General features: G+C 36.5%; 1 protein-coding gene across 1 annotated transcript; it reads right to left on the bottom strand.

The window, feature by feature from the left end:
- Positions 1-2,420: 2,420 nt before the first annotated feature.
- On the bottom strand, positions 2,421-5,630 carry LOC137727468 (B3 domain-containing transcription factor ABI3-like). Its single transcript, XM_068466324.1, has 6 exons — positions 3,759-5,630; positions 3,569-3,661; positions 3,315-3,415; positions 3,112-3,164; positions 2,817-2,893; positions 2,421-2,582 (listed from the first exon to the last, which is right to left on the bottom strand). The coding sequence occupies exons 1-6, from the start codon at positions 5,628-5,630 to the stop codon at positions 2,421-2,423; spliced, it is 2,358 nt and encodes a 785-aa protein (XP_068322425.1).
- Between the last annotated feature and the right edge of the window lie 6,867 nt (positions 5,631-12,497).

Below are 12,497 nucleotides of genomic sequence, written 5' to 3' on the forward strand. Positions count from 1 at the left end.
TTTTTTTTTTACTTTTTTTTTTTTTTTTTACATAATTGTGGCGGAAGAATCATATTGATTTGCAACACCTATTTTCAAGGATTATATTGATTGACTTTCAATTTCAGGGACCATATTAATGGTGTGGGTCAATTTCAGGGAAATCTTGATGGTGTGGGTTAATTTGAGGGACCATTTGTGATAAAAACCCGAAAATCTTGTGAAGTCCATTTATGTGCCACATTAGCACTGAACATAATTTTTAACAAAATTGTGACGAAAAGACCATATAGATTTGCGACACCTATTTTCAGGGACTACATCGATTGATTTTTAATTTCAGGGACTATCTTGATGATGATAGTCAATTTCAAGAATCATTTGTGATAAAAACCCAAAAAGAAATGATTATCCACCATGACGGGCTTCGTTTTTTTTCTTTTTAGCATGGGCCTAAAAATCATTTCCAAATCCCAAGCATGGCCTCTTACCGAATAAGGAAAATGCAGCTATAATTTTCCATAGCAAACATGGCCTTATCAAGCATGAGAAATGCAAACAGTTTCCCATTTTCAAACTAAAACAATCTTAATTATTTTATTGTTTTAAATACAAATATGATAGACCATAAAGGTAGGATACCAACACCACTCGCCAAATATATGAGATTATAACCAACACTCGCCAATTGAATAAGAAGTGAGAAATTAGGTTCTCATCCTTATTTTTTATACTCCATTGATTAACACGTTATTTATTTTTATTTTTTGATCAAGGTCCTTGAGTTTTAATAAACGTCATTTATTTAGTGTTAGAAACGTTACATTTTGCATATTTATATTTATGGCTAAACTTTTTATAATATATTTTTATTTGTAGTTTGTACCCATTTTTAATTTGCAACCCTTTTTTAAAATTGTACCAATTTTCTTTTAAATTTTAATTTACACCCATATATTAATTTCTTTTTGTCCCTTATTTTTAGAATTTTTATTTGTACTCAGAATTTTTTTAACTTTTTATTTGGTACTCATAATTTATTTATAATGTAAATTTATTTATAATGTACCCATTTTTCGTTACAAATGTACCACTTTACTATATGCAAAATGTATCCTTTTTTTTTAAGTACCATTTTTATGTAAAATGTATCCATTTTTTAATGTAAAATCTATTTATTTTTTTAATCTAGAATGTACCTTTATTTTTTATATACAAATTGTACCCATTTTTTGTGAAATGTAGCCTATATAAATGTACTCATATTTTATAAAAATAAAATAAAATCCCATTTTTTTATAACCTAGAATGCACCCATAAGCATTCTTTTTTAAATTTTTTTATCTATGAAAACCCATAAGCAATTTTGAATAATTGAATTAGTAGTGTAAATGAAAGCAAAAAAAAAAAAAAAAAAAAAAAAAGAGAAAAGAAAAAAAGGGTTGAGTTATATTGATATTATTGCATCTCTTTTATTATTATGTCATTTATGTGGTAGGGGAGGCACTTCAATAAAAAACTTAAAATGCATAAGGTTTGAGTCTATAACATATACCTTAATCATAAGTGAGGAAAAAGTAGGCACTCCATGAAAGAACTCAAGCACTCTCCATGAAATTTATGTCGTCTCTTCTAAAAGTTTTCTTGTATGATAAAATCCAATTTCCTATGAATAATCAAAATGATGACCATATATTTCTTGTTCTGAAAGAAACCTTTTACATAACTGGATCCATGGATCTAGTATAATGAGATGATATTCATTAAAATATATAAAATGACAGATAGATCACTGATAACCACCAATGAAGATTATACATTTATATTGCAGTTCAGTTTATATTCAATATGATCAAATAGCAGACCACTTGTAACAACATGCAGCTAGCAAACAGCAATGCAAACATGTTTTTTATAGTACATAACGAATGAGCGAGCATTATATCCCTTCTCATATATATACATCATTTACGAGCTTTACTTCTACAAAATACATATCAATAATTAACAAGATACATATCAATAATTAACAAGCACAACATACACTAAACTTAATTGGGTGCGTCACCCGAAACACATATAATATCACATAATATTAACCACCCTAATTAACCAAAACAGTATTTGGAAAATGCCCGTACGTTTTAACTGATCAGATCATTTTACCCAAAAACCTGCGTAAAAAGCTTCACTATTTGTAAACGCATTATGATCTCATCCATGAAGTAGTAGCTTTAACTTTGACCGGTGAGAAAAATTGACCAATTAAAGATAAGGAGGCTTAGCTAGCTATGATTTGCAGAGAGTCGTCGATCAACTGAGATTCAACAAACCCTAGGCTTCACCATCCATTTCGATTCGATTCATGCATGGAAGAGAGAAGAAAATACGGAAGAGGTGGCTATGTTGCAGTTGGTCTTCTCTTTCATTTCCTCTGTCTCTTACTTAACTGTTATTTTCTTGTGTGCGGTTGTGGCTGAAGAAGGTGACAATCCATTGTTGACAGCTGGAGTGCTTGCATGCTGGTTCCTTTGTGTCTTTCCCGGCCTTTTGTTGCTCTCCGATTTTGGCCCCGCTTGCCGTACCTTCACTCCTCGTATCATCTATACATATACATTAATAAACACGTAATTAACAACAAAGTGTTTTTTATTTTATTTTATTTTTTATTTTTTATTTTTTATTTAGGGTGAAGGGTATTAGAATAGCCAACTTGGTTAAACTCGCGATATACTAACTAAAAACAACATTTGAAGAATTACTAAGTGTCTAATTAGATCAATATTAGTGTAATTGATAACTAATTAAGAAGAGGATGTGAGGTCCTTGATGCTTACATATTTGTTGCATTTCACATCGGAATAGATGACTATGAAGTCTCCTTCTTGGAGTCCATTGGCTCTCACAAAATCTCCTTCAACAACATAAATCAGTGGAAATTTAGGGAAAATTCTTTCATGCAGTAAATGCTACGAGCATTGGATAATCCATATTGGTTTGAATTATTGCTTTTAATAAGTGTCATCCAATGCTCATAGCATTTGATGCTACATAGCACCGAAGTGGAACCCAATTTAGAAAGACAATGAAAACATGCTTGATGCTTAATAAATATGAGCAATCCTTGCACACCTGTGTTTTCAAGGAGATACATCCTGCTTTTGTTGTTGGGCCAGTACCTGAAACTCCACATGCAAAGAAGAAAGGGGGACAACAAGATTACTTAAAATTTCTCAATGTATTAAAACCAATGATCACGAACGAAATTAACATTAATAAACCAAATATTTGTAATTGCAAAATGGACATTAATAGACCCAACTTTTGTAGAATACCTATAGCGCATGTTCCACACACGAGAAGTCCCAATGTCTTCCATTGCAATGGAAATTCCGTCTCTTGCATCCAATTCAGGAAGATGGGTTTCTGCTTCTTTCTGTTTAATCATTTATTAACACCAAAAACAACACAAACAATTCCCAATCAATGCAATTTGTTTCCCATACAATCAATAAAGTTAATATTTTCAACCAATTTCAATTAATAAATGGAAAAATAAGTTCAATTATAATTAAGATTAATAACTTACTTTTGGCAACACAATCCTTCCAAGACTACCCACATCACTCTGCTTCAATACCTTCTGAAGGAGAAACTTAAGATTCTTCTCAGATTTCCATCCCTGGAAAAAAGTACACAATTTCATGTAAATATTGCTTAATCAATTATGTTGTTTATATAATCCGAATCAATTAGAAATGTAGCAAAACTGCACCAACCTGGCGCCTCTCCTGTCTTTCTTGCCTTTCCTGTGCAGCACTACGGCCCTGATTGTAAATCTGTGCTTGAGTACTAGCCGGCCGATCCATTTGCTGCACTGGAGGAAGTGGTGCGGCTTCTGGCGTAATGCTAGGCATCATGGCCACGGCAGAAGGGGACAGGGCTGCTGTGGCGGTGGGCCAGTAAAACCAGTTGCCCGGATTTGGCTGCAGCGGCGCAGCACCAGTGCAATTAAGATCAGTAGTGTTCCCAACAAACCTTGTCTGCTGAAGATGGTTATGATCTGGCATTTGATTATTAAGTTGCTGAGAATTCTGTTGATGGCCGTGGTGCCTATGGTGAGACACAAGCCTTCGCTGCCTTGCCATCCGCTTCTTCCTCGCCTCTTTGGTAGCCGAAGGCCCTAACCTCATCAATTGACGCTCACCATTCCCCGGAAAATATTGATAAGGCTGGTACTGACTGCTGTACCCTTCAAAAGCCTGGGGATGGTGTTGGGGAGGGGCTAGGTGAATGTTATTATCCGGGAAGGACCCGTAAGGGGCCGTTACCATACCAAACGGAGACGACGTCCATGATGGCTGACCGGAGTCAATCATGTGATGATGATACTCTGGAGATGGTTGGTATGAGCTTGGCCCATTCCCAAAAGGGTCAGCCGTCATATACCCCATCATGGAAGGATAAGCCGTCGGCGGAGGAGAAGCTGGAGGCGGAATGGGGACAAGTAGTCCCCCCGCCGCCGGATCATAGGCGGCTGCATGTGGTGGAGGCGCCATCCATGGTGTCTGGGTGAAATTACAAGAAGGGTTTGATTCAAGTACTCTAGGGATAGAGTTAGGGTTAGGGTTTTGATAAGTGTCTTGGTATTGTTGTTGGACGACTAGATTGGAGTCTTTGGTGGTGATGCTATTGCTGCGCCTCTTTTGGAGATGGTTGGTCTGAACCCACTCAAGGACAAGTTTAAGCAACTGCTTCATGGCCTCTTTTCCTCCGCCCAAGCGCCTGGCGGCGCACTCGATCGTCGACTTCTTGATCTTCACACTTCTCAAGTCTTCGGCGGAGACCGTCTCTCTGTTGGACCTCAGCCACTCCAAGAACACCATGGCCATGTCATCCGGATCCTTGTTATCATTACTCTGATCCTTATTAGTATTCTCCTCATCCTGTCCAACTACTTGTTTTTGTTGTTGGGCATTAGACTGAATAGTAGTAGCGGTTTCATGATGGTCTTGTAATTGGTGGGCCATGGCTAAATGCTGATTATCTTGATCTTGTTGAAACTGCTCCATGAAAAGGCTATCACTTTGGAAAATGGAAGAAGGGTCATAAAACTCGTTGGATTCAAACAGATCCATGTAACCAAAAGTCCCCATCTCATCCATGCAATCTATTCCGCCACTTAGATCCAACGGCTGAGAGATCTCCATCGAGGCGGTGGAGGACAAGGCATGCGCATCAACCGTCTGATCATCAATCTGCGAGTACTGGTGGTGGTAACTGTTGTGCTGCTGCTGCTGCTTTCTCTCCCCTTCTTCGGGCTTCGCGTCCGACTTGAGAACGGCCCAAGAGGCCGCGGAGGAGGACGAGGAAACCGAGGACGAGGATGAGGAGCACGTGACTGTCTTGACCGGTGCAGGAGTGGAGGATGAAGAGGAAGAGGAGGACATGCATGGGAAGTCTGGGAGAGGAGGGAACTTGTCGTTGTAGAAGATGGAAGGGTCATTCACATCGAGAGCGGTTTCTTGGTAATCGTCAAGCCACGTCTTTCTGGGGTCCACTCCAACAGTATCCAGATCTCCTGCATGCAGATCTTGATGTTGGTGATGAACCGGAACTTGAACTTGAACTTGAACTTGCTCGCCCTTCATATCTCTTGAAACTTTTGATTCTCAATGAACAAAATCAACACTTTTTGGGGTTTATATTGGGTATTTTTTTTCTTTCTTTTGGTATCAGATATTTTGATGTAAGGGAGAGTGAATTAATTGTTCTTCTTCTTCTGTGTACGGATAAGTGCAAGCGGGGAGGAAGAAAGACCGTATTGGATTAAGGAAGCAAGAGAATGAAAGGGCCCGCTTTTGGTATCAAACCCTTACACAGAAGCAACATAAAGCATCTGGTCTATCAACAACAGCAAAGACATCTAAACCACACAAAATAATATTATTTAAAATAACATAAACCTATTTTAGCCGCAGAAAGCGACGTCACCACTCTCTAATCCGTGAATCTATTCATATTTAATCCCGTCATTATCACAAAACTCACCAAACACTAATTCTGTGCAGATTAACAGAAAAACAACTCCAATAAACCCTAGTTCTTCACGGGCACGGCTGGAACCCGGCGGAGCCGCGGTGGACAGAGAGTAGAATAGTGGGGGTGAGAAGTGATCGATCTTCTTCAGTTGTGTAGAGAGAGAAGGCGCATGGTTAAACGGAGGGGGAACAGGAAAAGCTCTCAACAACCCCCATGTGTGTTCTGGTATGTTCTGGGGAGTTTCAATGTATTTGCACCACCAACTTTTCTGATATTTTTTGTTTTTGTTTTTTGTTTTGTTTTGCGGAGATAAAGTTCAATTGGTTTTTTCCCGGGGTTCTGATCTGAATTTCATCCCACTATCCATTCACGTACATACATGACGCATTAAGTAAGAGAGAGTAGGCAGTTTTAGAGAGAGAGAGAGAGAGAGAGAGAGAGAGAGAGAGAGAAGAATAGGCAGTTTTAGAGAGAGAGAGAGAGAGAGAGAGAGAGAGAGAGAGAGAGTAAAGAGACGAAGGATTATAGAAACAAGAAAACAAAACCACGTGCCTCTACTTTCTCAGCCCTGACTCCGGATATTGTGACACCCGCCTTACGTTCCCACCTGAATGGTGCCACCGTGCGGTGCCTCAGCCTTTTACCATTACAGAAAGAGAATGCTAATTAAAGAGGTTTTCTTAAAGTGACTTTTTTTATGGACTCTCCACCATCAACATGAGATGACGGAGAGTTTATAGAAAGTTTTACTTTTGAAAAGTCATTTTAGTATTTCTCTTACTATTATTATTAGAGAACATTTTTACTCATCACTATAACTATGGTATACACTCATCACACACCTAATCATCTGCTCACCCTCATCATCATTAACGCATACCATCTTACATTAACCATTGGTACTAAGACTTAGAAGCATGTTAGTAATTTGCACTAATTTTTAAAATTTTTTTACTCGGACAAATGTCATGTATTATTTTTTACTAAAAAATAAAGACATATTAAGTCAGAATTATATTTTTTATTTTCCATTTCTAATTTTAACCAACATTAAAAAGTTTGTTTTTTGGTGCAAAAAGGTTACACGTGATATTTATTAAAGTGAAAATATCTAAATACAAATGTTAATGCAAAAATTGTTAAAACTCTCTAAAGAACTATTGCCATTTTTTTATTTATTCAAACGATAAATTTGTTAGATTAGAAGTTAGATTAGGAGGTCAATGGATAAGTTTGAATTCACACCGTTGTGCAAGGTCATTTCTTTTCAGTTCAAAAGGGTTAATTTCTCTTACATATTTATGCCATGGTTATACCAATAAATGAACAAAAATAAAGCATGCAAACAAACCCTAATTACGAAAGGAATTGCATGATGCATGTAAATGCATTCAGTTTGCAAAAATGCCACCGTTAAACGAGCAAAAACAGTGTAAACCAACTAAATTTACGAAATAAATGTTAGATGCAACGGTTATTATCTTTGATTTTTTTTCTCTGTTTTCTCCAGAATTTGTAGAGAGAGAGAGAGAGAGAGAGAGAATGGACCGACTAGGTTTTTGTAATTTCTATTGGTTAGATTGTAATTAACTCAACTACAAAAAGTCCAAAATATTTTCTAAAAACAAAGAAAATAAAATATGAAGGTTCCATAATTGACCTAACAAGCCTTGTCTGGATTCCTGGGTGAAGCGGCGGGAATCACCATTTGCTGCTACGCGTCCATGCACTTCTGACGTAACAAGAAATTTTTAATTATAACGAGAACATTAATAGTACATAGCTCCTAAACCCTAGTATATGTATTTTTATGGAAAGTGATGAGAAATATTTTTTTTTTAAATTATTAATATTTTAAGAGAACTGTTATTGTACTCTAAAAATTTTATTTTGCACTTTAAATTTTTTATAATTAGTAAGAAAACTACACTTGTATGAAGTGTAAAATGAAATTTTTAGAATGTTAATAATAATTTCTTATTTTAATATATATATTTCATTATTTGTATAATAACACTAATATATCATCTAGTGTGCCGGTCATATTGAAAAATTTCTTTCCGTTTCAACTCACTCTATCTTTTCCCGATAGCTGACGCCACTGTACAAGCGACAGTTAGATTCACACCTATACAGCTCCACAATTCCTGACGGCCGAATCATTTCCTGTGGTGCGGGACCCTTTTCAGTTTCGTAGCTGGCTGCTTGCTATTAGGCTTTCTTGTTTCCGTACATCACAGTCACTTCGGATTTGTTCTATGCGACTTAGGGTTTGTGGAGTCTCACGTGGGTCTGGGTGATGTAACCCAATAACGAACAGCCACCTCAGATTAATTGAAATTTGTCTCTCTTGATTTTTCCTAAATATACACGGAGAAAGAATTTGTGTGGATGAAGCTCGTCCCCTTGACTTAATTCTTATGTTTTATAGCTGGTTACTTTTGAGTTTTGGCTTCACTAAACTCATATTTTTAATTATCATAAACCAAAGAATATATTTTTGTCGACCAAACTCTATCGTATTCGTTATTAATACATAAGAAATAACTAACGCTATCATTTATTGTCTATTGATATTTATTTTTATTTATAATAAGAGATTTTAGATTCAATTCTTACGTGTGATGGATATTTTAAAATACACTGCCTGATAAATGGTAGTCATGTTACATTTATTATAATATCATTTTTCACTAAATTTACTATAATCTAATCAAACATTAATTTTGGGAAATTTAAACTCTTCATCTTTCACTTTTCTAGTGATTCCTATTGGCTAGCATGCCTAAAGGCCTTACCATGTTCTTGGCATGGTGAGCATGTATTTTAAATCAGACTGTTTTTATATGACAAATGTTAATCATGTCGTAACTTGACTAGGCATTGATTATAATCAAAGATTGTGGCATTGGTCTTTCACTTTTACTTAATAAGGATACCAAAACCTAATGATCCATAAATTTTGTTAAAATTTGAATTGGATTTCATCTTCTACTTTTCTAGTGATAACAAGTGACTAACGATGGTCTTTCACATTTTCATGTTCTTTGCAGGGACACGGTGGGCATTTTAAAATCACACTACGCAACTCAAATGACAAACGATAGTTATGTCATAACTTATCCATGCCACTAATAAAGCTTCTGATGTCATTAATTACTTCACTTTTCACTTAATGAGGATACCATAAAGTAGAAACACATTGGGTTTGTTGAAATTTAAATTGAATTTCATCATTTACTTTGATAACAAATAACTAACATACATGAAACTCCTTATTATTTTCCTTTTTAAATCGCACTGCCCATATGACAAATAGTAGTCATGCCGCAACTTAACCATGCATGCATTGACTATAATCAAGGCTTATGGTCTCAAATTTTCACTTTCAACTTAACTAGGATAACCTAATGACACGTTGATTTTGTTGAAATTTCAGCTGGGTTTCATCTCTTACTTGTGTAGTGATAGCAAATGACTAACATGCCGAAATGATTTTCCGTGTTCTCGGCATCGTGGTCATTTAAATCGCTAACCTAATGACGCATTGATTGATAATAATCAAAATTTGTGTCAACCTCTAACTTTTAGCTCCATGAAGATAACGCAACCTAATGACGCATTGATTTTAGTGAAATTTAAACTGGATTACATCTTTTACTGTTCTAATGATTCCAAATGGCTAACATGCATAAAAGACTTCGCCGTGTCGGCATGGTGGACATTTTAAAATACATTGCCTAGATGACAAATCATAGTCATCCCATAACTTGACCATGCGTTGATTATAATCTCACTTTTCACTTAATATACAATAATATATTGACATATAGATTTCGGAGAAATTTAAACTAGATTTCATCTTTTACTTTTCTAGTGATTCCAAATGACTAACATGCCTAAAAGACCTTACCGTGTTCTTGGCATGGTGAACATTTTAAATCGCGCTGCTAATATGACAAATGGTAGTCATGCCGTAACTTGACCAGGCATTGATTATAATCAAAGATTGTGCATTGTTCTTTTCCCTTTTCACTTAATGAGGATACCATAATAAAGTAGTACAATATTGGTTGTTGAAATTTAATTTCATCTTATACTTTATAACAAATGAGTGTAAACGTGAGTTAGTATTAGAATGGGTATGTAAATATATAGTGAATATTAGGAGTCCTTTATTAGGAAGGATATATGTTTGTGTCCTTTATTGATTATTGTTTCCTTATGGAATAAGGATTGTATTTTGTATATATTTTAGTAATGTAATACAATGAGAATTAAGCCGTAAAATTCTATTTGGCATCTGAGCCTAGGTTTACCGTAACCTTATGCTATTGTGCTTGGTCGACCGACTTATTTTTGCATCTTCTTGCAACAATAAGTTAGGCTGCACCGTGTGTGTGATCGTGTTGTGTCGTGCACTTTGCTATGCAAAGTGGATTGCTGCATCAAGAGCCGTGCGCGTAAGTCAGAATGACTTCCGTGGGAGATGACTCAATGCTGAAATTGGAGGGTGGTTCTCGTATAGCAACCAACAATCCAGTGTTGAATCCTGTCGTTATTCAAAATGATGCATCCTCCAATGCTGAATGGATCAAATTATCCTCTTTGGTCCAAGGTATTGGAGATGCACATCGCTAGACGTGGTAGAAAGGGTTTTGTGACAGGGAGTACCAAGGAACCTGCTGAGGATAGTGTTGAGTATGAGACATGGGAGACATGGAATGCAATAACAAAAGGATGGCTGATCAATTCATGGAACCTGCTATTATGAGATTTTTAATTTACCTGCGTATTGCAAAAGAAGTTTGGGAAGAGGTGGCTCAAACGTATTACTATGGTTCAAATATTTCTCAAATTTATGAATTGAAAGTAAAATCGTTTCGACTTTGTCAAGAAGGTCATCTTGTTATTATGCAAACCTCAAATATGTTTGGCAAAAGTTAGATCAACGGAGATCAATCAAGATGGAATGTGCTACGGATCTCAAGACACTTCGTGAAGAAATTCAACTTGATCGTGTGTATGCTTTTTTAGTGGGGTTGGATGACATCTTTGATAAAGTGTGTAGTGATCTTTTACGTATTTAACCCTTACCATCTGTCGAGGTGGTTTTTTCTGTTGTTAGGCAGGAAGCAAAACGACATGCCACTATGATGAGTGAGAGTAACAATTAAGGAGGGATGTCATCCATGGCTATGGTCTCTCGGCCATCTGCATCCCCTATCCTAATATTGCTTCAAATCAATCTTTGAATTCTCGTGCCTTTACCCGAGAAAATAAAGACGATTTGAAGTGTACTTTCTGTGGTCAAACCTGTCATATTGAAGTTACATGTTTTGTTAAGCATGGGGTGCCTGATTGGTTTCCAAAATTGAAGAAAAAGCTACGTGCCAAGGAGTGTGGGAGTGCTGAAAATAATGGAGCCGTGCCTCCCTTACTACTGCTCCACCAAAAGCTAAGAAGGCCAAGCCTACCTCCAATGACCTGAGTCAAACTCTGTTGACTCGTCCTCCAACACATGTACTGTGGGGCATGTTCTTTTGGCCTTCAATACTGAGCATTATACAGGTTAGATTCTGGACTATGGTGCAACGGATCATATGACATATGATAAGAATGTGTTTCAATATATGACGTCTCATAGGGAATATATTGTGACTGCCAATGGTACTTATGCACTTGTTGGTGCTGGCACTGTGTATCGCATGACATCTCTCCCTTTACACCGATGTTTACTTGTTCCGTCTTTATCACATCATTTACTATCAATACCACATGTTACTGAACAATTGGATTCTGTTGTTCTAATGTATCCGTCATTTTGTCTACTTTAGGATATTCAGACCAAGGAGATAATTGGGCATGGCACTAAGAGAGAGGGGTTATACTACGTGGATAACGTCATTCCTGGCAGAGCTAATGCAATTCTAGTGTTCCATGATAGTAATTTACAAGAAGTATGGTTATTGTATTGCCGATTAGGTCCTGCATTTTTGGATATTTAAGGCGTATGTTGCCTGGTTATTTAGTGGAATAAATGAATCAGACTTACATTGTGAAGTATGTATTCTTGCTAAAAGCCATCGTGCTTCGTTTCCTCCTAGTATGAATAAAAGACCTTTTCCGTTTGATCTTGTGCATTCAAATGTTTGGGGGCCTTCTCCAGTTGTTACCACTTCTGGAATTAAATTGTTAGGTTTGTTGACAATTGCACTCGTATGACATGGCTCCATGTGTTGAAAAATAAAAGTGATGTTGGTGCAGTATTTCGGTCCTTTGCAAAGATGATTCAAACGTAATATTCTTTGATTATTAAAGTTCTATGTTCTGATAATGGAGGGGAATATATTAATTTTGAGTTGTAGGAGTTTCTTTGTGATCAAGGAATTCTCCATGAAACAACATGTCCGCATACCCCACAACAAAATGGGGTTGCTGAACGTAAAAATCACCACCTTTGGAAACAGCCCGTG

This window comes from Pyrus communis, chromosome 3 (assembly GCF_963583255.1).
Source record: "Pyrus communis chromosome 3, drPyrComm1.1, whole genome shotgun sequence".
NCBI classification, from domain to species: Eukaryota; Viridiplantae; Streptophyta; class Magnoliopsida; order Rosales; family Rosaceae; genus Pyrus; species Pyrus communis.